The 26,717-nt window shown below is 45.1% G+C and overlaps 1 protein-coding gene across 1 annotated transcript in view; it reads left to right on the top strand.

Moving 5' to 3' along the window:
* Positions 1-1,337: 1,337 nt before the first annotated feature.
* Positions 1,338-26,717, top strand: part of LRRC1 (leucine rich repeat containing 1) — a gene marked incomplete at both ends in the record, with an annotated part of 72,393 nt that continues 47,013 nt past the window's right edge. The window contains 2 exons of the mRNA XM_084262441.1: positions 1,338-1,496; positions 18,181-18,298. Coding sequence (XP_084118567.1) covers positions 1,338-1,496; positions 18,181-18,298 — 277 coding nt within the window. The remainder of the gene's footprint in view (positions 1,497-18,180; positions 18,299-26,717) is intronic.

Below are 26,717 nucleotides of genomic sequence, written 5' to 3'. Positions count from 1 at the left end.
GTATTTCAAGAGCAGCTCTGATGCTAAGTGCCTGTTTTCAGAAGTGTTTTATGTCACCGAGTAGATGACAAAATTGCTCTTATGCAACCAGAGAGGAGAGCCTCTGAGCCTGTGTGTTGTTGCTAGAGCTCAGCGCACGGCCCCGCGCACAGGGGTGCGAGGAGGGCTGCTGGGTATTTACCTTTGCTAACCCTCTGACCTTCCAGTTAGCTCTTTTGAAAGTGGATTTAAAACCCCTCGTTTCAGAGAGCCTCGAGGAGAGATACTGAGGGATTTTAATGCCGCAGCAATGTAGTTTGAGAGGGAGAAAAACCATCGGCAGCGGCCGTGGTGCCCGAACGGCGTTCCTCACACTCTGTCACGTTACTTTCCAGAGAGCGTCGTGTTCCAACGATTGAACAGAACATGTCAATTGCCGTCTGCGCACATTCCCGCGCCCTGACGTCCGCCAGCACCTCAGGTACGGTACAGCCACCTCAGAGCAGGTAACAGGAGCGGCCCAACCCCTGTCACGGCGTCCCACTCATTTCCAACCGTGTCACGCCGCCTGGCCCAAAGCGTCCTGGCCCCACGTCCCCGTCCCGCGGCCTGCAGCGATGGCAAGCCGACCCGGGGCGGCTGCCCGGCAGCTCCGGCAGAGCCCTGCGCGGCGGGCAGCGGATGCTGCTCCCGGGACTCCCCATCCCCGCTGGCCGCGGCAGCCCCCCCGCCCCTCGGGCAGGACTTTAGACTTTCAGGCGGGGGGAAACTCCTTGCCGGCGCGGCGTCCTCCTCGGTGGAAAGTTGTGCGGACGCCCGCGCCCGGCTGCCCCGGGGCGAGGCGGCGCCGAGGGGGCGGGTGGCGGTGTGGTGCTGTGCGGGTGGATGGCCGCCTCCCCGGGCAGGCCGGCGGGCCGGGGCTGGGGCGGGGCGGCCGGGCCCGGCCCTGCTGATGTCAGCCGGGACGGGGAGGAGGGGAGGGAGGGGGAGAGGCTGCCCGTGTTCCGGGTCAGGCGCGGGAATGCGCGGCGGCCGGCAGCACCAGCGCTGCGCCCGGCGCCCCGCCATGCCCCTACTGGGAGGGTAGCGACCCGCCGAGGAGCAGCAGGGGGGCGGCCCCCGCTCCGCTCCGGCTCCCGCCCATTGTTCTCCCGGGGCCGCCGCGCTCGCCCGGGGCCGCTTCCCGCTGCCGGCGCGCTGGATGCGGGTTGCCGCCGCTGGCTCGCCGGGACCCGCGCTGCGCGGCGGCGGAGGAGGCAGCGGCTCCTGCGGCCGGCGGGGAGGAGGGGGCAGCGGTGAGCGGCGGCGGCGCCCGCCCCGCGGCCCCCAGCGGCCCGGCCCTCCCGCCCGGCGGGGCGATGTTCCACTGCATCCCCCTGTGGCGGTGCAACCGCCATGTGGAGTCTATCGACAAGCGGCACTGCTCGCTGGCCGCCGTGCCCGAGGAGATCTACCGCTACAGTCGCAGCCTGGAGGAGCTACTGCTGGACGCCAACCAGCTCCGCGAGCTGCCCAAGGTGAGCGGGGAGCGGGAACGGGATGGGCCTCCCCACCCCAGCAACGGCATCGGGGCCGGGCCCGTCCCAGCCCCGACGCCGCCCGGGGCGAAGCGGGGGGGGAAGGGGGGGGGGGCGCAGGTGAGCCGCCCCGGCAGGTGCCCGCCAAGCTCCCCGGCCCGGCGTCGGCGGGATGAGGCGGCTCCGCGCCCGGCCCGAGGCGCCGTTGAGGGGCTCCTGGTGGGTCGGGGGTGTTGTGGCGGGGGCTAAAGGACGAACCGGAGCCGCGGGTTTAGCGTTTCCCGGTAGTTGATGGCGAGCGAGCTTTCAGGAGCCAAAGCTGGAGGAGACCCGCGTGTTGCGGGAGGAACAGTGCTGTGCGAGGGCTCAGGGGTTGGGGCTGGAGTCACAGGATGTGAATATATGTTGTGATTAACATTCACGTCATCGGAATTACGAGACCTTGGAGGGCATTAAACCCTCCTCTTTTTTCCCCTTTCAGTAGATACTATCCGCTCTGCACGTAGGAAAAACATAAAACCCTCTGGCAGATACCAGCGTTCCCGTGCCTGCCTTCCACTCCTGGAAACTTCGTCACGCCGAACGCCAGGGAGGCGAATAAGCTTCTTGTTTTTCTCCGTCTTAAGCCCCACACGGTTGTCAGTGGTTTTGTTTCTTGCACGAAACGCGTAGCCAGGTTTTTGTGTGTCATGCTTTCTTGTTAGTATTGCCAAAGGTGAGTTCGCTTCCAGTTCAGCGTCGTTTTGCGCCGTCGAGGTGGCTGGTACCCGCCAGCGTGCCTCTCCAGCTGGTGCTTGCTGATTTTTGCTAGAGGAACTCCATCACAGGGATTGCAGCGAGGCGCTGCTCGGCTCCCCAGGCGCAGCGCGAGCGGGAGGCGTGCTCAACTTCTGACTTGATGAACCAAAGGCTGTTTGCAGTATTGCTGCTTTAAACTTTGGACACCTCAGAAGCTTTTTGTGAGTTGTGGTTTGGTAGAGTTTGATATCAGAGGGGAAGCGTTATCTGGAAGCTGCACCTTTAAAGTGTGTGAGCTCTTACTAACTTGGAATCCAAGAAACGGAACTAACTAGCCAGAAAAAATTTCAAAAGCACCTTTGTTTCCACTCGAATCAAAGTTGGGCTGTTCATACCAAAACTTAAACGGCCTTACTTTTCTTTTTTTAAACTCAGTTCACTCACATAAACTGGTTTGTTTTTTTTTTTCCACTCTAGGCAGTAAAAGTAACGATGGAGTAGTTTTCCTACAGACAGTAGTAAAGATGTTCAGTTAAACAGATGGATTAAAGTCCTTTCTTTCTTTTGAAAAACCTAGGTGCAGGTTTGCATCTTGTTGTGACTGCGCTCTTTATCCTTCTGAAGTAGAGCAAAACTGGTTTCTATAGCCTCCGTGTGGGTGCTGTTTTTTACTTCCAGCACTTTCTGCTGGCTTTGTGCACAGGCTAGACTTGTGAGTCTCTCTTTTTATACTAGACTTTTCTTCTTAAGTGTTGGCTTTCAGGCTTGTACGCTTCTTGTTGGAGGGCTACTGAATGTGCTTCTGACTGGAATCCTGTGGAGACCTCATGGCTCTATTTTTTTGGTGGTTTTTTTTCTTTTTTTAAATAATAAATGCCATGCAAACTGGACACTGTGTACAGATGTAAACTGTGACATCTGTTGTTTGTGGTATTATATGGTATTTATTTCTGTAAATGTCACAGCTCTGGTCCAAAGGGGATGGACAAGTGACTTGGATTGGCCGATTCCCCTTGTGCATCCCTGACAGTAAATAGAGTGCAGTTATTCATTATTTCTCCTCTTCAAGAACTGCAATACCTGAAATGACCTTTCTTGCATGCTCTGATGGCAACCACTTCTTCCCATTGCTGACGTATGAGTGCATATTAAGTCCCATACATATAAAAATGACTGAGAGGGTAAAAAACCCAAACCCAAAATCCAGGCTCCTTGGCATTGCAGTGGATTCAAGGAAAAGTTGAAATTCTGTAGATTTTGTTGTTGTGGTGTTTTAGGGGTGTTTTTTTTAATGCGCATGGATCAGATTCCTGGAGTGCCTAAATACTGTCAGAATGTGTTTGTGGGTTTTTAGCTGGACTAGGAAGAGTCTGATAAAATATAACCACATACTTGTAGTACCTGTCCCGAGTACCTCATGCCTTGTCAGCAATGTAGGAAGGCATTTTTATTAGGGCTTCCTGCACAGACCTATGAACTCTTCTCGTCAGTTCCTTATTAGTGTTTACTGAGAAGTGGAATATAGTGCCATCACCTCAGATATGTGTTGACTCTGTAGGAGTTTCGGGTACAAAAATACAGCTGCAATTCTGGATGTGAAACTGATCTGTTGAATCTGGAAGTGGATGGGAAGGTCCTCATTTAAAATCTCTACTAACTAGCAATTGGTTTTTAAAAGTTCTGCTGTAGGAACCTGTCTGAAGAGAATAGTGGATGATCTTTGGAAAGGAGCTCTGCAGGGTTTATTCCCTATTATATTAAAATAACAGTATTAATGCAAACTTCAGATACAGAATTGGAAATAGGTATAAAAAGCAGGGATACACCGTACCTCTTGCAGAGAAAATGTGAGGGAAACCATTAAGGTGTACAATTAACAAACCGTTAGGTCATTATAGATCTTAGTGGTCGTTATGCCCTTAATCTAGTCTAATGCATTGTACTGGTCTTACCTTAATTAATCAAACCACTTTTGGGCTCAGTTCAGGCATAAGCAAGTCAGGAGACTTGTTCAACTCTCAGGGACTGGTTGTTCAACTCTCAGGGACTGGGTCACTGAATGCCTTCCCATACTTGATGAAGTCCACAGTGATCTATGTCGAATCCTGGTGTAGGCTATGCTGATGCTGTCTATGTATCCTGTAACACCGATAAGGTGTTCCTGTTACTGGGATGGTTGTGATCATCCTTGGGAAACTGCTGCTGTAGAGGATCACCTTGAAATAGCAATGAATTGCCCTTTGCATTCAGTGCCGTGCAGCAGAACTTGGACTAGTTGGATAGATGAAGAAGACCCCAAATCAGGTACCCTGCTCCAAACACTGGTAGTTCAGCCCTCATCTTCCCAGTGTGGGATGGTGTGGTCTGAAACGGCTGGTACAGCAGGCTGGAGGCCTTGTAATACTTCTCTGAAACCAAGTAGATATTGTTGAGTTCTTTTCCCAGTTTTGCCACACAGCAAGGTTCAGATACCTCAATGGTTTTATCTCCAGACATCCACTTTCCTTACACTTGCACAAATTTTTTCATCCTTTCAAACACAGAGTTTGTTTAAGCAGGCAAGTATCAGTGAGTGGCATGTTGGAATATGTCAACTCCTTGCACTTTTCTCAAGTTGTTGGGACAACTTGTGTGGGATGCACGTGCTTGCCCTCTTCATCCTCCTTTCTCCCTGTCAGGGTTTCTATTAAGTTGTGATGAAAAGTGTTCCTCAGTTGGCTTGCTCCAATACACCCCCTGAATCCTCCATTTTGAGGTACAGAAGTAGTCTATGGCTTTGTTTAATCAGCATACTTAAAACCTGTATTATTCTTGAGGACGTATTTTAGGGTATTACCTTAGCAGGGTGTATGTTATGGTGCCACCAAAAAAACCCCAGTGAAACAAAAGCACAAAAATCCCCTCAAAAGCCAGTTGACGGCTTAAAAGAGTTGCTGCAGCACCTCAGTGGGAGGGGACTAGCAGAAAGACCCAACAATATTGTATGTTGTGAGTCATCTGGAGTGTCCTGGGTAGAGGAGAAACGAAGTATGCTGGAATTATTTTGAAAGTATTACTTTCTTGGTTTGTTTTTGTTGTGTTGGTTGACCAAAACGTATGGTAGAATTCTTCACCTCTCAGGGCAGAGGGGGTAGGAAGGGTTCATCTGGAAAGAAGTGCCCAAGAAGCAGATAGATGTCATTACCCCCTTTATTTCCACTCCTCCCTTTGTTGCTCCCTTGTGCGTTAATGCATACGCAGACCAGGAAGGGAGTGGGCTAGCTTAGTTTCTCTGACCCTCTTTTCCCTATAAATATGTTTTTTTCCCTAAGCTATAGCTGTCAGCCTCTCAGGAATACAAGTTTCTGACTTTTGTTTGCGCAGCAGTTTACAAATAGCCTTTTGCTACTGCACAGGGATATTTTGGTTTCCCATGTCAGTACTCTGATTCTTTTCCCAGGTCTCCTTAACTGCTGTGCTGGATCCCCAGATCCCTTCTTCCCTCCCTTCCCGATTACGTGATGGAGAACATGTGCTCATGTTGACAGCGACCTCCTCTGCCGTTACCACGGGTGTCTCGGATTCCTTGCGCTGCACATTCGTGCTTTTCCATCCTCCCCCGTCCTTGACGTCCCAGGATCTTGCTCACTTCCTCTGACCTAAACAGCGCTGTCTGCCTTGTGTTTCTCATTCTTTGCTTCCCCCTCCTGTCCCTTCTGCGCCAGATTCTCGGCTGCCCTTGCAAACATTTTATTTTTTCCCCTTCCCTTTGCCCTCTGCTCTTTCCCCTTCCTTTCTGCTGCCTCCCAGGTTCCCCCCTCTGCCCCTGCCCTTCCTGTGGGAAGAGCCACCCCGATGGGATGTGCTGGAGGAGCAGACTGTGTGCTATTAAGCTGCCGGTGGTTTTCCACAATATTGAGGTCTCTCCCAGCCTTTCTTGGCAGATGTGGCAGTTTTCCCACAGAACAGCAATTTCTAGCTGTCAGCATGCTTCTCACCACTTCTGCTTTACAAGACAAATTCAAGAGCTGCACTCTTCCATCTCAAAAGGAAGAAGGGCTTTCTGTAGGGCCAGTGGTACAGCGGTGAGGCCCTTACCTGCTTCAATAATTCCTCCTCCTGTGCTGGATCCTGAGCGCCTTCCATCGAATATTCGGTATATCGGATCTGATAGGAAAAAACCACGGTGCTTGGCCACCAGTGTGCACAGAGAGACTTAAAGATTGAGTTTGTGGTGACTTTTTTTTTTTTTCCCCCCTAATCCTGGACCATTTTTATTTTCCTTGGGAGTGAAAATGTGAGGGCTTTTTCAACTCAGGCTGTGATGTGTAGGGTATCATTTGGTAAACGTCAAAAACTATACTTCACCAACGAGTAGGCTTTCTGGCAAATTGCTTTGATAGAAGAAAATAACACATTCTGCACGATGCATTTCAATAGCTTCTCTAATGAAAAGCATCAGATAAAAATAAAATGCTTTCAATTCAACAGATCAGCCTGTAGTTGCTTAAATGTTGATTCTTGTACATGGGAATTTAAGGGCCGATACGTCCTGTCAGCTTAATTTCTCTGTGTGTGGAATTGGCAGTACACAACTGGATCTCTGCATAATTTTTTTCCCCACTGTTTTGTAACAAAAAAAAGGGAAGATTTTTTTTATGAACCTTTGAATGCAGTATTGTATTTTGGCTGTTATATTAAATCACTAGCATTCTTTGCACTGGTGGGTGGTGGAAATAGCTTATAACTCGTTTTGCTGTTGTTTTGTCTTGCTGCTGCTCAGTTGTTCTACTCCCAAGGATAAACCCCACTTCCCTGTGAGACTTTTTGCAGATGTTGTTCCTGTGAAAAGTCCAATGGCAAAAAATTAATTAGAAATTTTATGTGTGCACTTAGTTTAGCTTGAGATTCAGCTGAACTCTTTCTCTTTTGGGGATGATAATTATGTAGTGGTTTTGAACCTAAACTGATGCAACTCTGAATCATTTCACTTCTCTGTTTGATCATACAGATTGTATCTGTCATCTATATATTTTTTCCTTCTTGTTGTTACATGCTAAAGCTTCTCTGTAGTCACTTGATTGATGTGAGACCACTTCCATGAGATCTGTTTAAACCGTGGCCTCCTCCCGTGTCCCAGTTTCTGTGTTAGAGAAGTTGATGGTGTGCTGCTGCTTGGCATTTGGCTGAGGCAGTGCCTGTATATCTGTTGTGTGCGGTGTTGAAATCCAGGGTGCTGTTATCATATCAAAATCTTGTGAAAGCTCCTCAAGAAAAAGTCCCTCTGTTCTTCCCATGCCACACCTCCTTCTCTGGTGAGGAAAAAAACCCCCTGCTTTTAGAGTAATTTCACTGTTGTACTATTCTTTTTCCCATTATGCAACCATAAGCCTGAAAGACACTTGCATGGTTGATGGCCAACAATCTTCTGTGGAAAGAGATGATATCATACCTGTCTTTAAATCTGTGCTTACGAGTTGTAACCATCCCTTCTTAAGATGTAAATAACTAGAGATTTTATTTCCTTTTTTCAAATGTGTGGATGTAATTGGGATCACAGAGACATGGAGTGCTGCAGTGGATGAATACAAGCTCTTTAAGAAGGACGGTCCAGGAAGGCAAGGGTGGGAAGTTGACCTTCATGTGAGAGAGCAGCAGAGGCATATGAAGCTTTGCCTTGGGATGGATGGTGGCAGAGAGCAGGTTGGGATTAGTGGGTGATGTTGCTTTGGGTGTCTGCCGTAGACTGCCTGATCAGGAAGAAGTAGTAGATGAAACCTTCTTTAGATAACTGGAAGAAACGTCATGTTTGAAGGTCCATGTCCTGGTGTGGGTCTTGAACCACCCTGATGCCTGCTGGAAGGACAGTGTAACAAGGCATAAGTAATCCTGTAGCTTTCTGGAGTGTGTTGATGACCTCCTAACATGGGTCATCAAGCAGTTGTTGGACAGAGGTGCTCTGGGGGGATCTCTCATACAGATTGAAGACAAGTTGCCATGTGGAGGTCAGGGCTGCAGTGGCTGTAGTGACCCTGAGATGGTGGAGCTCAAGATTCTGAGAGAACAGAACAGGGCAAAAAGCAGCATCACAATCCTGGGCTTCAGGAAACAGACTTTGGCACATTCAGGGATCGGCTTGGATGTGGCCAACAAGATGTTTATGCTGCCTTTCAGAGGGACGTTGGCAGTCTGGGGAAATGGGCAGAGAGGAATCTCATGAAGCTCAGTAAAGAGAAAGACAAAGCCCTGCATACAGCTGGGGAGGGATAACCCCATTCTCCTGTAATGACCGTATGGAAAGCAGCTTTGCAAAACCAAGGCCCTCAGGTGACCTGGTGGACAAGTTGCCTGTGAATCAGCAACGTTACCTCATGGCAAAGGCGGCTGACAGTGTCTGGGCTGCTTTAGGGGAATTTCTCCGCTGGCTGGCACTGGGGAAAACACAAATCAAGAGCTGTGACCAGTGCTGGGCTTCCCAGAAGGGGAAAGTTATGGGCATACCGGACTGGGTCCTGCACAGGGTCATAAGGATAATTAACTGCTTGGATTATCTGTCACATAGAAGAGGCTGAAAGAGCTGGGATAGTTCAGCCTTGAGAAGAAACAGTAGGATCTCATTGGTGTGTACAAATACTGATGTGAGGCTGTGAAGAAGACATCAAAACTCTTCTCAGTGGTGCCCCATGACAGGATAAAAGGCAATTGGCTCAGACTGAAATGGGAAATATTATCTCAAATAATTAATTAAGAAAAAACGGTATTGTGAGGGTGATGAAACACAGTCACACGTAGCCTGGAGAGGTTGTGGTGTCTCCCTCTTTGGAGATGCTCAAAACCTGACTAGATATGATCCCAGGTGGCCTGCTTTAGGTGTCCTGTGCAAGGGGTTTGGGCTATATAATCTCCAGAGGTCCAACCTCACCTTGTTTGTGGTTCTGTGGGGGCATATCAAGGATTTTAACCGCTGATGTTTGGAATGGTGCAGGCGGAATTGTCACGATTTTTCCTGTTTATTCACCCTCAAAGATCTTACTGCTCTTAAGTTCTAACATTGATGGTATTATGGTGGTTTTGCACATCTTGCTGTAAATCGTGGAAGAAATAGGACTATACAATTTAAACCAGTGTGCACTGCCATTTAGTATTACAGAGAGAGCTGTGCCACCATGTGAAACTGAAGGAGACTGTGTGCAGCCACTAAAGGTAATTTTACTGAAAGTTTAAGAATTTATTTTTTCTTTTCTTTATACTTTCTAAGAACACATACAGCTCTGCAACTTCGCAAATTCAGTGTCCTGAGAATACCTTCTGTAAAAGCCTTCTGTGAGTATAGTCAGTACTGGTGTGCAATGCACGTGTGAATTATTAAAATACATTATGGTTTGTAGAGAAGCAATATTGGATCCTTATATTAAAATCCCTCTAAATATAAAGTATGGTGTTGAAAGCTCCAAATGAGTTTATTACCAGATAAATATCTCTAGCTTTTCTGCTAACTTAGGTCAGTCTGTTGTATTGCTTAAGACTTGAAGAAAACTTTTGACATCAAATTTGATAGTCCGCAGTGTGATGGGAGCAGAGGGAGAACTTAAGTCTTGTGTCCCCTTTGAACTTTGAATTCTCTGTTAGTGTCTGTAAGATTGTTTAGAAGACTTTGAGGTTTGCTTGGTTAGAAATATTTTCTAACAGCAGTTTTTCTTGTAGTCTCCCATCCCGCCTTTTAACAACTGAACTCTTTTGATTTTTTACCTCAGGTGGAAGAAAATAATTCAGTGGTTCTATTTCAATACTTTTTTTTTTAAGGGGTGTATTGTCGTATTAAAGTGGGAGCATCCCCTTCTCTGTGTGATGTAAACAGGTAAGGCAAGATTTGTGGGCAGAGATTATATATCTGCAGTACTGAAATAAATCTCATGATTAAACAGAATTATTTTTCTAATTATATCAGTTGGTCTAAAAAAAGATATTACTTCCCACCAGTAATCTTGTATACTGGAAAAATGCATGCTATAAATTCATTAGTGAGATTAAATGTGAGGCTTTGTTTTTTGTTTTTTCTCCAAGTGGCAAATGCATTTAACTTGCAATGAATCCGTATTTTGTTGTAGCAGATGTTTTCTGGACTCTCTTAAAGGCAGAGAAATGTTCCCTTCCTGCACTGTACTGTAATGACTATGTCATCAAGTGCTTTTTGTTATCTCTTCTTAATCAACATCAAAGAGAAAGTAAACCCTTGCCTGTCAGGAAACTGTACAAGACAACCTGTTTAATGCATTGCTGAATAGAGCAGCATTTTGATTCGCAGAATGGTTGGGGTTGGAAGGGACCATCTAGAGACCATCCTGCTAAAGCAGGATCCCATAGAGAAGGTTGCACAGGATTGTGTCCAGGCACATTTTGGAGACTCCACAACCTCTCTGGGCAGCCTGTCCCAGTGCTCTGTCACCCACAGAGTGGGGAAATTTTTCATCATGTTGAGAAGGAACTTCCCATGTTCTGTTTTGTCCCCATTGCTCCTGGTCCGTCCTGTCACTGGGCACCACTGAGAAGAGTCTGCTCCCTTCCCCTAGACATGCACCCTTTAGATATTTATAAGCATTCATGTTATCCCCTCTCTTTTATCCAGGCTAAACAGACCCAGGTCTCTCAGCCTTTCCTCACATGAGAGGTGCTCCAGGCCCTCAGTCATCCTTGCAGCCCTCAGCTCGATTCTCTCCAGTAGTTCCCCATCTTTCTTTAGCTGGGAAGGCCAGAACTGGCACAGTACTCCAGATGTGGCCCCACGGGGCAGAGTAGAGGGGGAAGAGAACCTCCCTTGACTTGCTGGCCATACTTTTCTTGATACAACCCAGGGTACCATTGGCCTTCTTGTCTACAAGGGCACATTGCTGGCTCATGGAGACTCACCAGACTCTCAGGTCCTTCTCCGCAGCATGCTTCCCAGCAGGTGAACCCCTTACCTACACTGGTGTGTGGGGTTATTCCTCCCAAGGTGCAGGACCCTAGACTTGCCCCTCTCAAATCTCATTTGATTCCTCTTTGCCCAATTCTCCAGTCTGTCAAGATGTTTCTGAATGACAGCTCAGCCTTTCGATGTTCAGTGCTGCTTTTTGTTAATTTTAAAAAAATGGACGGTAGTAGTGGAGACCAGGAGCTATAACTGGTCCAGCATTGCCAGTAGTTCAGAAAACGACACGAAAATGCTTTGAAAATAGAGGCCAGAAGTGGAGTGGGTACATGCTGAATGCCAGCTTCAGTGAGGCATCCGTTATTGTTTTTGCATTGTCTCCTGTAGACCCTTCCCCCACAACTGTCTGCCTGGCTGATCTGTCCTCATGGGCTGTAAAGCATCCACTGGAGGTGGAGGTGGCAGTTGTAACATCCGGTTCTGTTTAGGCTAAATGCCAGTGAACTGTGATCTTTCATTAATACTTTCTCTTATCAGGCAATGTAGTAATTTTATTGATGTTTTGTATGGGCTCCTTCTTGAATGTCTGCCCTGTGCCATGTGCCATTATTATTCATAATGACTAATGTGGTACTAGTGTGCTGTGAGACCAAAGTACGCCATGAACATGTTCAACACACATGGTTTGGGCACATGAAACAATCTTTCACCATGCTGAAAAACTGTAGGGGTTCTGGTTTTGCCATGAAATATGTGAAGGCAGAATTTGAGACCTCAGCTACATGGAGCAGTAGTCTGTTTCCCAGCTTGCCACCTACCAAGTGGGCACAGGTCTGCACATTGTGGTCCATCACCAGCTGCTGCTGCATCTCCTTTCATGGCCTGAGTTGCTGCTTCCAGCACAGAGTCATCAACCTCATGATTGCTCTGCTGTGCTAGACTGTGAATTAGCTCCTGCCCTCAGAAATCAGTTTTGTATCTCAGTACTTTGTTTGAAAATTAAAGTTTGGCCCAAAGGAATATGAGATACCCACATTTGTGAAGTCCTGTTGCCCTCACCAGCTGTCCTCGGCTCGCAGGTGAAAGGAGGTGGAGTGATGAGGGATCCTGTTGTTGATCCCAGGCTTTGTGGGAGATGCCAAGCTGATAGCTTTCATACCAGACTTCACTGGAGTCTGTTGGGAGCTTATTACATTGTTTGTGAATCCAGAATAGGATCCAGCTTCCTCAGTGTTTCATTGTGCAACAAGTTAGGCTGTGTATCTAGAGGAAGGTGTCCACTTCCAGTGCTCTTGCTGTTTTGGCTCAGTGCTTGTGCTACTAGTGTGTTTCTCTGGGATGAATTTTAAGACAGTGATATACAGGGTTGCATCTGAGTGTTTTGCTTACAAGTTAGTTGTTGCTTTCAGCTGGGGAGCCTTGCTGCTTGAGTGAAGGGCAGAGTGTGTTACAGCTCATGCTGAGTGTAAGCGTGGCTGTGGTTCTTGTTGGCTTCAGGCTGGTCTGTCCAGTGGCTCACTTGGAGTAGAAGCAATGGCTGAAATCCCACCAGTTGTTTAGGGTGGGCTGTGGAAGTGTCTTGTCATTTTGGAATCCTTAGCATTGAGTGTCCCCTCTGGATGGTCTTTCAAAGAGTTGACTATTGAAGGCTTCTACAGATGGAGGTGGGGAAGGAATGAGGAAAAGCTTGCCCTTCCCTCCCCACCTTTGCCCTTCTGGCCATCATAGGGAATGAGTTTGTACGTATGCCTGTAGGAGACCCCCATTATTAAACACATCCCCAGGAAGCATAATGCTTGAATTCAGTGCTGCTTTGCCTTAGATGATTTAATCCTCATTCTCCTTGTAGTGTCCTGACCACCAAGCAGTATGTTCTTCTGAAAAGAAAGGTTGGGCTTCCCTTGCTATCTTGCTGAAGCTGTGGAAGGGTGCATACAGAAGAGACTAACCCAGCTTCCAGGGGCCAAAAGCAAGTCATTATGTATATTGGTGGCAGGGGACCTCCCAGGGGAGTGTTGTTAACCATGCTGCGAGGTTATTTCACAAATTTGATGCCTTATCTTGTTCACTGCTTTGCTTACCAAAACCAAATTGCAGCTTCTGCTTGTGTTTGCCAGAAGAAAGACCTTTTTCTAAGGTAGTATAAAAAGGGTGGGGGAAGGATTGACTGAAATTTTCCTTATGTGGTTACTGAAGGAGGACGTGTAGCTGGTTAATGGAAGTAAACAAATAAAATGCAGGGTTCCCCCATTGACTCTTTTCTATATAATGTAGGAGAAGAAAGCAGAGCCTGAAGTTAGATTTGAAGCGGGAATGCAATTAGGTGTTAAACTATGTTTAAATTACTATGTGTCAGACTTTAATTCTGAAGCATGGATATCCTTTAGCTGGTCAGTTACAGGTTTGGAAAATGGGTGAAATAAATATAGATGGTGTTTAAGAAACAGGACCTAGTAATGTACTGTATCTTGGTAGTTTATTTAATTCCTGTTTCAATATAATAGTGTAATTTCACAGAATCACAGAATGGTAGGGGTTGGAAGGGACCTCTGGAGATCATGTAGTCCAACTCCTCTGCCAAAACAGGATCACCTACGTTAGGTCACACAGGAATGCATTCAGGCAGGTTTTGAATGTCTCCAGAGAGGGAGACTCCACAGTGTCTCTGGGCAGTCTGTCCTGTCCCACTGGTCACCCTCACAGTGAAAAAGTTTCTCCTTATTTTTACATGGAACCCCCTATGTTCCATTTTGCACCCATTGCTCCTTGTCCTATCATTGGACATCACTGAGAAGAACCTGGCTCCATCCTCCTGACTCTCACCCTTTACATACTCATAAACATTGATGAGGTCACCCCTCAGTCTTCTCTTCTCCAGGCTAAAGAGACCCAGCTCCCTCAGCCTGTCCTCATAAGAAAAATATTCCACTCCCTTAATCATCTTGGTGGTCCTGCACTGGACTTTTTCAAGGAGTTCCTTGTCTTTCTTGAACTGAGGTGCCCAGATCTGGACACAGTATTCCAGAAGCAGTATCTTTCCTGAAGAAGCCTTAAAAGCTGAGGGAGCTTGTTGAAAATCCCTGTTGGTGTCTAAGGGAAACTTGACGTAAGAGGAGTTACTTACAAATTACTAACAGCTCAAGTGCCTGCATCAAAAAAAAAAAAAAAACCTCTTTTTATCCTGTGAATATAACCCTGAAATTGGAGTTAATTTGTAGTTTTCTTCCTCCTCTCAATCTGCTGCTTGTGCTGGCTTGAAAATTAGGCAGTGGATTTCATAAAGGTTCTAATTTTAATTCCCTTTGCTGCTAGTAGTAGCCTTTTTATGGAAGCATTTTGCTTAATGCAGTAAGCATTCACTTACGCTACTGATGCCAAATGGGTTTGCAGTGTGACGTGTCTCTAGCTCTGGAAAGGCTCTAGCAGTGAGCTGTTGCTCCTCTCCTTAAACAGTGTTAGCTGCAAGTAGGGCTTCGTGCCCTCCTGTGATTTTTATTCCAATTGTCTATTGTTTTCATCTATTTCCAACTTTTTTCCCACAAGACAAGGTGCTGAAGCATTCAGGCATGGTTCTCAGGCATGAGTGGTGGTTGTTCCAGGAGTGAGCAATTGAAAGGAAGCCAGAGCTGTGTTGTTTTGGCCACTTTTGCAGGAGATAATCTTGAGTTTTATCAATACTCCTTGCATGGCTTAATTCTGTCAACTTTTACGCCTAGAACTGAGTGAGTTGTGGTGGCATAAAGTATAAAAATGAGGACTGTGGGCTCACAGTTTATACTTTTCAGTGAGTCATGCACTTAACTCTTACTCTTTTTCTTCCATCCTCTGACATCGACCCAGTTTTGTCAGAGTGAAGTTGGTTTTTTTTTTAAATAAAATATATGTGGCTGGCTGGAGGAGAGAGACCTGGTGAGTTTTCCAGTGCCAGAAAAGCTCTATTCAAGATGCATGTTCTTAGAAAATCCATGTAAGAGAAACCTCTATAAATTCTTTGATAGCAGGAAAAGCTTCAGTTGAAGGTCAGGAATGGCTGCTAAGTAGAAAGTTGTAGGCTTCTGTAGTGCTGAGGGTCGCGGAATTATTTGTCTCGTTGAAGCACTATTAATTAGGCTGGCTAAACTAAGCAGCATTAAAAGTGTTGCCAAGATACTTGTAGAGACATCGGGTCTGCAGTCAGAAACTGCTATTCCAGCACGCGGGGTGGATGTGCGGCTCTGGCCAGCAACCCCAGCGCTCTTTGGTTTGTGTCAGAGCTTTTCAGACAGCGGCTGCACTCTGTGTGTCTGATATATCAAATCAGGAATAAGTTTCTGGTTCACATATATTTAACAAGCTGCAGATTTGTTTATAGAATATTTATTTTTTAAACATACATTACATTTTATTATCTATGGTATAGATAGATGTAGAGAGATGATACATATATACACACGCACATTTTTTGAACTCTATTCACTAAGCTTTCAATTCTTTCTCTTCCCAGCAGTCTTTTTGACAGGTAAAACAAATACAGCAAAAAAGGAGATGCTTGGCTCTCTAGTAGTGCTTTAGAGCACTAATGATGTGCCTTGCATAAAGCAAGAATGGTTACTGACATGGGAGTAGGATGTACTAAACAGGCAGGAGTGAGTGAGTTTTGTAGTTTAAAGGAGGAAGAAAACCCCAGCAAGCCCGAAGTTGAAAGAAATGCCATTCACCTAGCTGCAGTTTCTGATTTTATCTGGGAAACGGGGCCACCCATTAAAAATTGTTATGCAAACTAGAAATAAAGCTCCCGGTTAATTCTTCTTTTAAGAAGGCAGTTAAAGAACCAGGAATGCCTCTAAGTATTGCATAATTTTGTTAGTTGCACACGTGTGCTCTGCACAGTCAACAGCTATGTACCAGACTGACGCCTGGTGCAGCGAGGGCCCTCCAACCTCCCTAGGGCTGCCCAGCTCTTAATAGCTTTTTGACAACCCTTCTGTCTTTTAGCCACGTTCCTTCTGTCTTTCCTCACTTGCCATTGTAGAGCATCTCTGGCAGGAACAACTGCTGCTTATGAGAAGATTTGTAGTTCAACATCAATATTTATAATCGTCCTATAGTGTAGCAGCTACGCACTGGCAGACGAATGCTTTCTGGCAAGTATTTGTTTTGGACAGGGTTAGGACAGATTGGGATTTCTTCTGTGGAGTGTACTCCTGCTGTTTTTTCACAAAGGTTTCTTTAAGTGCTTTTCTAAGCTTCTGATGGATTCTTGGTTTAGTCATATTAATAAATATTTAGCAAAAGGGATGCATTTGTTTTAGAAGTGAAAAAAATAATGATATGAAAATGCATTTAGGGATCTTGTGAGGACAAAGAAGGATTAAAAAAACATTTGTGACTATTTTAATTGTAATATATGTTTTTAGGGAGCTAAAAATGTGGAATTGTAAAGGTTTTTTACCTTCCTCTTACAATTTCAACTCTGTTATCAAAGGCTTTTAATACCTGGGAGGGAGGAGTGCTATTCTGACTCAAAAAATGCCTTTGAATTTTTACATTCAGATCTGGTTCATGTTTTGACTGCAGAGTGTATATAAACTTATTAAAGCTCTATCCTTTTTCTCCTCTAGAAGAAACCCATGTTTTTGAGGGGAAAACACATTAATTTCATTTGTGCATTACTTTTTTATGACAAGGAACAGCAATGTATATTGAAAGATTGGTGTTGAGGCTGCAAAACGTTTTGCTTAAAACCTGATTAAAGATCTCGGGCTGAAGACTTGTGTCCTAGTAAGATACCTGTCTTAGTGCCCCTTTTCTTGTCAGTCTAAGATAGAATTGACATTCAAAGCACCCACTCTAGCACTTAAAGTTTTCTGTTTTTTTCAATTTTAAATTTAAAAGGTAATAATTTCCAAGAGAGGATTGTAGGTGATTACATGTAAGCAGGTGTCTTAAACATGCCAGCATCTTCTAGTTACCCCAAGAGGCAATACCCACGAGGTTACGGGCACACACACGTGCCATGAGTGGGTGAGTGAGATCCACAGGCTCTGACTGACTCCTTGGCAAAAATTCCCAGCCCTTGCACACAAAACTCTCCTAACGTTTGAACAGTCTGGTCAGTTATGATCAAGATGACTTGTATATAAAGTCATTTAATTCTGCACAAACCCTCACTGCTTGCAGTCACTTGCAGTCACTCTCATTCAAAAGCCTGCCTGGAAGAGAGGAAAGCTGTGATAAGACCAGCTTTCCTAGGGATACCTGCATCTCAGTAGGTTTGTAACACCGCTCCCAGTGCCTGGCGTTGATTTGACTTGCAGTTTGGCTTGTCTTCTTTGATGGTTGGTTGTCTTGGGGGCTGCCAGACACTCTGAGCCCAAAGCTGGGGGTCAGGGCAAGTTAGCATCCTGTCTGCATTACATGCCTGGGTCCTTACTGCAGAGACAGGGTTGAGTTAGGTTTCTCTTCAAGCTGGGAAGACCTGGAATCATATGTATCCTGCCCATCTTTCATTAGTCCTCCTGAAACTGGGCCATGGAATGGAGGATGTACAAGATGGGAAGGGAGGGGAAAGGCCTTCCCAAGGGAAGGCTCTGTAATCTAGTTGGTGATGGCGCTCCAGTGAAGAAGGCTTCGGCAGCCCCTCTCTGTGGGTTTTCTGTATAGTGCTTTAGAAGTGTCCCTCTGCATTAACTTCTTAATGAGACTTGGTGTGTAATTAGGATGCTTTTAATTACCCTGCTGGATAACCTCACCCCATTAATGATTTTGAAGCAAGCAGTCTGGATTTTACTAGTGTCTGCCTGCTGTGATCTTTAGTAGTGAGCTTTACAGACTTTAAATTTTTTTAAAAAATACTTTTTCATTTTAGGTAAAACACAGATTATGGTCTGGTTGCACGTAAAAATTCAACCAAAATGTTCATTCTAATGCAGGTCTGGAAGAGGTCTGCATAACTAATTTTAAGCAACAACTTTCATTAGCTCAGATTTTTGAAAGTGGCTTCCAGTTTTTGCTTATAATTTGTCATGCCTGGATGTGAGTTATGTATTTCCTGACATGGAATTCTTTTCTTTCTTTCAGCCTTTCTTCCAACTTGTGAAGTTACGGAAACTTGGACTCAGTGATAACGAAATCCAGCGGATCCCTTCAGAAATATCTAATTTCTTGCATCTGGTGGAACTTGATTTGTCTCGAAATGGTAAGGTCCAGTGTTAATTTGTTTGATTCTGTACTGTCCTATGACATGGTCTATAAAATTGGGTTAGGAGGTTTTTCTGTCTCTGAAGTTGCTATCTGTGTCCTGCAGAACGCTTTTGTGTGTAATTTGTGGATTTGTCTGTAGTTCTAGATAGGGAGGAGGGACAGAGCAGAGGAGAGACAATGGTGGAAATACAGTAATAATGCTTGCCTGTAGTTATGTCTTTTTGAGGGTCTGCATTATTTTCTCCATCTATAGAATTCTTTACATCCTATTGTTATATGTGTATTTCACAACATTGATTTCTTTCCTGATGCTCTCTGAAATACCTAGCATTTAATAAGGGGGGGGGAAAGTGGTTGAAAGAAGAAAAGTTCCTTTCTATTGAAAAAAAGAAAAAAAAAAAAGGCTGCCTACAGGTTAGAAGTCCAGTTCTTTTCTTCTCCTTCTCCATGATTAGCAAGTGGCAGAGTGCTGGTATTTCTAGCTGTACTTCTGGAAGAATCATCAGTCTGTCACCTAAAGAGATAAATTCAGAAAAGGATGCTGGGAGAAACTGTCTTTTAAAATGTGCTGTTAGAAATGGCACAGGTTTATAATTCATTTGGCCTGCGCTGTGATGGGGTGAAAACTTGTGTGTGTGTGTGTGTGTGTGTGGTGGTGAACTTACCAGTTCTGCAAGAAGTTCAGGGGCTGGTGGGTCACCTTTAAGCAGCCTTATGACCCAGTGATCTAGAAACAGCAAATCTGTGTTTCTGAATTAGAGCAACTCTCAGCTATTTTTGCCTCTTTTGTATGCAGTGGGTATGCACAGAATGCTCTGTGAGGTGTGATGGATGGGGTGGAAGAGAGCAGGGTTGCATAACCTTGTAAATAAGTGAGGGATGTAAGTGAATATTCACGAGAAGAAGTGCAACAGGGAGTCTCTTTTTTTTTCCTTATGGTTTAACTTCACATTGACCCTTTGCCACCGAAGAGTATTCAGTGGCCACTTTACCTTCCTGGAGCTATCAGAAATGTGCATCTTGCCTTTATTTGTTCAGTGCTTTTATTGCCATCTTTATCAGGTAATATAACTGATGAAGCGTGATGAGTCTCCAGGCAGTTGCTGAAAAATGTCTGTGAACCATATAGTTTTATGCACGACCTTCTAAGAGAAGAAAACTGAGGAATAAAAAAATCCAACCAACAAACCCACATCTGAGAGACAGAAGAAATACTCTAGTTACAACATTTTAGAAATACATGAGCACTAATTGATGCAGTATTTTGGCTAGTGAGTTTGGCTGAGTTGGGTGCTGTCTGTGACAGACCTTCTGCAAAAGGAAACACTCTTGGCTTAGTAATTCCCTTTGCAAATGAATAACTAGCTGCAAAAGAGCTGGTGGATCAGAGCCATGTGAACTCTTGTCAGCCTGACTTGGAAGTTGGCTTGAGAGCTCAACTGTAACGAGAACAGATGGGTGAACATTTATGGTTGGGTAGATGCACGTGTCATTAGAAGTTACTGCACAGGGAAGTGTTTTCTCAAGTGACGAGTTGGACCAACACAGGTGGCAGGGAGCAGTTGCTTTCCTATATCCAAGGTTCAGCGTTAATGGCCCATTTTATTGCATTGCTTTCTCTTCTCTGTGGTTCATTGCAGAAGGTGACTGATCCTCCCTCCCTCTGCTTAAATTAATCACGTCACAGTTACTGCACCAGGAGGTGATGGGGGGGACTGTGCGGGACACGGCAGAAGATGACTGATGTGACTTTCTGCTGTTCCATGTTGTGATTGTCTCACAGCTCTTTGAATTAAAAGGCAAAACACACCATCTGGGATGCTGCAGGGGGAATTCTCACATAAGGGTCTGGAGATTTTCAGTATTTTCGTTTCTTTCATTTCATTTTGAACCCACCTTCCAATATGTCAGATCCTCACCCTGCCAAAGGCTTCTCCTGTTCGCACTCCACGTTTTGTTTTTCTGACTACCAAAGTAGTTGGGAAAAAATAGGAACTCTTTGTATTCCTTTCAGGCAGAGAAAAACAGTCCAGCTTTTCAAAACACAGTATGCTGCATGAATAGGAAAGTGTGATGGTGACATCTGAACTGTGGAAATAAGAGATCATTGTTCTGTGGTTTTTGTTGTTTTAGCTGTCTGGTTCGGTGCACTAATTGCTTTCAGTTCTGACCATTCTGTTCCCTCAAGAGCTTAAAAACGCAAATATAAATTAATTTAATGTTGTGTGTACAGGAATAGCCCTTTATACTTTAACCTCTCATCACAGGAGGAGGAGGAAAGGGTTTTGAATGCAGAAAATACTTCCATTTCCCTCATAATAGAATGGTAACATGTCTTCCTGCATTATACTTTCTGATCCTCTGGTCAGTGTACAATCTTTGAAGCTCTGTGATGTGGTGGGTGTGTAGTATAGCTGGATTTAGGGGCACTTCCAAGCTGCAGTGACCAGGTGAGGTGGTGTATCTGGAGGTGGAATTGATGCCCATTCCCTGTCAGGATCCCTCCAGCTCTTCAGAGGGAACTATGGATGGATGCCTGTGCAATGCTGTGTTACTTGCTGCCTGAGTATCCCTAGTTCATAGGTGGTCTGGAAAGGTGAATATGGAAATTCTTCAGCGTGGCTTTCGTAAATTCCCAAGTGTTTTAAAATGCCTAAGGCATGCTGGTGTGTGTTAAAAGTAACATACATAATTCTTTAAGCAGTTTTTGGTTAATAAGCAAATCTAGAATTACAAAATTCATCCAAGTAAAACTAGAAGATCTTCAACAGATGTAAACTTGATGCTCCTGTGATCTTGAGTGTACGTGAGAGAAGTCTGGGGAGGGTGAGAACCTTGGAGGTGCAGAAGAAAGATTTGGGGAAGGCTAGGAGCCATATAATCTCAAACTTTTCCTGGATTATTTGCATGTTGATGCTATTTCTTATTCCTCTGCAAGGTCATGTGTTCATGCAGATTTCCTAGGAAGCATCATCCCCACGGTGCTTTTCTAGTCTGGCTGAGGCTGTTACTTGAGCAGAGGTTGAATGGATGAATCGAGGGTGGGAATATAAGAAGGCAGGGAAGCTGTGCTAAGAAGAACAGCCCAGCATAGTGATGGCGAACACTTTGAAGGTTATTTGGCAATGCAGTTTATCTCTGCCCCTCGGTCTTAGGTTGTTCAAAAAGCTGATGTACTTTTTCTGAGGCTAAAGAAAACAGGCTCGTAGGATTTCAACAGTGGATCACTGAGCTTTTAGGTTGCTGGCAAAGTGTGTCTGAGACTGAGTATTCTCTGTAGCACTTTCTGAGATAGATACTCAACTCCTTTGTTTCTGAAACTACCACTGGTTCCCTCAGACTCCCCAAGCTCTGGTAAATCTTTTCCTGGATTCTCACATCCCTGGCAAATTCTGCAAGGACACTGGGTCCCTGAAGCATCCTTGCCTGATGTCCATGAAGTCTGGGTAGGGCTCCTGTGCTTTGCATTGAGTTTCAGTGCAAGTCTTTGCTGTACGTGGTAAAGAATAGATTCTGCTGTGGATGTAGAAACTGTTGGAAGTGCCTGTGTGCTGCTTGTTGTCCCACAGCACTTGGGCACTCTCTGGAACAAGTCTCTCAGGACCCTGCAATTCAGAAATAACGCAGTCTCCAAAGGAAGGGAGACAGGCTCGAGTTTCTGCAGTATTTTCCTTACGCCTGAGCTGGCACTTCCTTCATTTTCGCTTTCTCCCAAGGTGCCTGTGACTGGTTTGAAATCCCTGGGAACTGTGGTAGGCTGCTACCCATGCTGCTCATCCCGCAGAGGCTTCCACCAGTGCCTCCCACCCCCTTTCCTTCTGCACAACCCCTGGAGGCTGGATTCTTAGGGTTTAGGGCCCTGCCATCCCAGATTCATTAAAATGTTAATGGCTTTTCTTGTTCTGTAGCTTCTTCCAGACGGGAGGGGTAATGCATAAAGTTTCTGTAGTTAATTTAATGCGTGATGATAGTTGGGATTATGTCTGCTACATATGTACGCTGTGTTCTTGCAGATGTGGTGCATTCCTTTTTAGTATCTGTCCTCTCCAAGCAGAGGGCTTTTTGTTTGCCTTTGACAAGTGTTAAATCCTCCAGGTACCACTGATAGGTTTTGTCAGGATCTGGATGCTCTTTAAAACTGTAGTTACTTTTATTTGAAAGAAATGGCTACCACACACGTGCTTTCTCTTCACGTACAGTGTGGAAGCCTGGAGATCTTTTTTCTTTTTTTTTTAATGTTCTATACCTTTTCCAGCCTTTGACAGATTATCAGCAGCTTGTTTCATTCAGCTCTTTTAGGGTAAGAGGAAAATCACTGTGAGCTTTAATACTGGACAATGGCTGCTGAGTATGAGGTGCTGGGGTGGCTTTTGTATCCTTCCCAACTGCAGAAGTGCCATTTGAACCATCCCGCTGTCCAACCCTTCTTGGGTGAAGACTAACCCCCTTGCTTATGTAGGAGACGAACCTCCTGTGCTTCTGGGTCTGCCTGCACATTGCTGTCTCTCTGTGATAAAAGCCTGGCAGGCTTCTCTGTTGCTGTTCAACATGCCTACCAAGGGCTTGGTAGTGCAAGCCACTAGTATCAATGTAGTTGTTACGTACTGTTAGGTTTGCACTGTCTCTAGTGGCTCTTTAGCTGGCAGCAGGTGAGGGGATTCACATTAGCTGTTCCTCCCTGCAAGTGCTCTGTGACCTTATGGTGTAGTCTTGCATCCAAGCCCCAAGTCTCAAAACAGTAGAAAAGATACAAGTGTGTGTACAGTTGGAGAATTCAGTGGATTTTTGTAATCTTTGTGGACAGGTTATGCTGGTTCTGTTGCTGACTCTGCTCCCAGCGGAGCTGAGATCCGTTACTCTGTGTACTGAGGAGCGATGGGTTTGCTGTGGTATCTCCTGAGGAAATCTGTGTGTGGGCAGATCTCGTTAAGCCGTGTTTGACTCTGCATGATGCTTGTTATCAAAATATCAATGTGGTTCTTCACTTTGATATCCAATAAGTATAATACTGCTTATTCAGTGTGTACAGCTCTGTACCTACCGTAGAGATGGATTCTGGCTACATGTTACACTAATTACTACCCATTTCTGTAGGTTTTGGTTAAACTGAGCTTATGGCTGAGTTAATAGTGCAGTTGTTCAGGACACAAGTCTTATGGCATCAAGATTTTCTTATTCCTAAATTCTCTCTCAACACAGTTGCCGTATTATGGCAAATAGGTTATAATTTATGTAAAAATAATTATATTTATCTTTTGTGAAATCTCTGGCGCTTCAGGATTACTCTCACAGTAGAGATGGTTCCTCAAGAGTATATCAGTAGTCACAGCACTGTAATGTAAGGAAAAAGCTGCTGCTATGCAAGGCTGACAGTCTGAGCAGTGTCCAAAATCTTGAAGGTCAATGCTTGGCAGCTGTAGGCCAGTGTCCCAAATACTCAGTGAGCCTTATTTTTACCTTTTCCTTGCTTCCAAAGTGGATTGGAGTTGCAGATTTAGAAACTTTTGTTTTGACCTCAGTTATCAAAGTCCTTTGAGAAATCGGCAACAGTGTTGAACTGTTTTACTTTCATTTGCATTTGATATGACTGCTTTTTTATATTACTGCTTTTTATTTGAAGCATTTATCCACAGAATCCCACACTGGTAGGGGTTGGAGAGTACCTCTGAAGACCATCTAGTCCAAGGTCCCTGCTAAAGCAGGATCATCTAGAGCAGGTTGCACAGGATCACGTGCAAGCAAGTTTTGAATGTCCCCAGAGAAGGAGACTCCACAACTTCTCTGTGCAGCCTGTCCCAGTGCTCCGTCACCCTCAGAGTGGAGAAGTCTTTCTCATGTTGAGAGGGAACTTCATGTTCCAGTTTGTGACCATTGCCCCTTTTCCTGTCACTGGGCACCACTGAGAAGAGTCTGGCCCTGGTTCTAGATGCCCATCTTTTAGATATTCATGAGCATTCATGACGTCCCCTCTCGGTCTTCTTCAAGCTAATCAGACACAGCTCTCTCAGCATTTCTATGTAGGAGAGGTGCTCCAGTCCCCTCATCATCATTGTAGCCCTAAATTGTTCTTTTCAGCTGCGTTACAACTTAATGAAAAGTCTCTTTACAGCTCTTAGTCATCCTCAGGACACCACATTCATCGTGTATTGTGTGATAGATACGTTTTATTCAACAAGTAATTTAAAGCTTCCTTAGAAGGCTGGGTGAGCACACAGCAGCTCATGCAGAGTATTAGTCCGTGCCACTGAAGAGCGGTGTGTAATCTTTGCTTTGCTCTCAGGGGCTTCAGCTTTCCCTTTGTAATTCAGCTATCTGCTTTCAAAGACATACCTGTTATCTGTACTGTGAGATTGCCTCCCTTCTACTCAGAAATTGGGCGTCCCCCTTTTCCCCTCTCCCATGGAAAGCAGGATAACTGGTGTTTCTAAATAGAAATACTGACAAAGGAAAAGCTTGAACACTTGTTTCAGTTCAGCCTTAGCTGGTGACCCAGCCATTTCACAGTGAGGACATCAGCTAATCGGGCAGCAGCACTCTTAATTCTTCTGATCCTGTCCTGCAGCCCCACACACGCTGCTCTTGCATCGAACAGCTGCTGCCTTTTGTCCTGTGCTCTCAGCTTGGATGTGGCTGTCTGCAGCATCCGAGCAGAGACCTCCTCTGTGAAATCCTCCTGCCACTAGCTGCCCTGACATGAATGTGCTGGCACAAGTGTGGTGGTAAATAGCAAAACTCAGCTTTCTGAGAAATAAACCTAAATCGACATTTTCTTGCTTGGTGGACGAGGAAAAAAAGAAAAAAAAGCAGCCATCAAGCAGTGCTGAGAGATGGTGTGGTTGGCAAATGCTTTCTTTTTTTTTTTTTTTTATACATATGCAGTTGTTGGCTGTTGCTTATTTACCTTCTGAACTGATTTGTGTCCAGGTGAGCACTTATGGACAAGCAAAAATTGTTTTTGCTCCTCAATGGACGTGTCTTATCTGGTTCAAGAAAGCATCCTGTGAATGCAATCACTGCAGCCCTAGTTGGGAGTAATTGAAGCCTGTGGAAGGTCCCAATAAAAACTGTTGTGGCTTGGTATGGTGGTGGAGCACTATTGCAGGTGATCTTAAGCTTTAACCAGTGTCAGAACAGTGCAGAACAGTGGCTGTTTTTTGTTCTGTGGTTGGGGTTTTTTTGGTGTATTTTTTTTTCATGTGCTAATGAAAGCAAAGCTTCCCTGTTGCAGACTTGAAGATAACAGATTTTTTCAGTTGCAGGTGGTTGTTTGCTGGCAGCTGTGTTGGATGGTTTGATTTTTTTGTTTGCTTCTTTCTTGATGCATCTGATTTCTAGTGACACATATTTTCTTTGTATTATCTCACTCCCTTGAGGTTAGTTTAAAACCTGTGCTTAAAAAGCATTACCATCTTCATGTCTTACGCATGGAGTTTAAGGATCGGTGTACAAAGCAGAGTGCTAGGCAAGTAACCTGTACTGCAAATGGATTTCAGATTCTGGAGCGCTGCAGAAGCAATGGTAAAGTTGGAATTAGTGAATCTGTGTCACTGAAAATAATTTGATGTTCATAAGCTGTCAGAGGAGGCGTTGAGCTTTACATACAGCACAAGTAGTAAAGTAAGGGAGAAACAATTGGACTTCATAGTGCCAGGCTCATCAGGGAGAGGAAGGAAGAAGCAGCAAGTATGATTGGGAAAGAGAAGATAAGTGAAACCTCATGATAGAATAATCTAATTAGAGAAGTTTAGAAAGTGTTATTTTTAAATGGATTACAGTAGAGTAGATTTTTCCATCATCGTGCATTCTGCCAGATTTAACTGTTTTTTCTAAGGAAACTTTACTAATGCACTTGCATGTGCATAGAATCATAGAAAGGTTTGGGTTGGAAGGCACCTTAAAGATCCATCTTCCACTAGACCGGGTTGCCCAAAGCCCCATCCAACCTGGCCTTGAAGCCCCCACAGGAAGGAGGCTTCTCTGGCAACCTGTGCCAGGGCCTCACTGCCCTCACAGTAAGCCATTTCTTCTGAATATGTAATCTAAGTCTACCCTCTTGTAGTTTAAACCCATCACCCCCTGTCCTATCACTACATGCCCTTATAAACAGTTCCTCTCCAGCTTTTCTATAGGTCCCCTTCAGGTACTGGAAGGCTGTTGTAAGGTCTCCCTGGTGTCTTCTCTTCTCCAGGCTCAACAAGGCCAACTTCCTCAGCTTGTGTTCACTGGTACAGTCTTCTGATCATCTTTGTGGCCCCCTCTCTGCACTCGCTCCAACAACTCCATGTCTTTTTTCTACTGGGAGCCCCGGAGATGGATGCAGTACTCCAGGTGGTATCTCATGAGATTGGAGTAGAGAATCACCTCTCTTGACCTGCTTGTCATGCTGGTGTTGATGCAGCCTAGGATATGGTTGG

Source organism: Gallinula chloropus (assembly GCF_964237585.1).
Source record: "Gallinula chloropus genome assembly, chromosome: 3".
NCBI classification, from domain to species: domain Eukaryota; kingdom Metazoa; phylum Chordata; class Aves; order Gruiformes; family Rallidae; genus Gallinula; species Gallinula chloropus.
The sequence above is the reverse complement of the archived record's forward strand: the minus strand, read 5'-3'. Positions and strand labels throughout refer to the sequence as shown.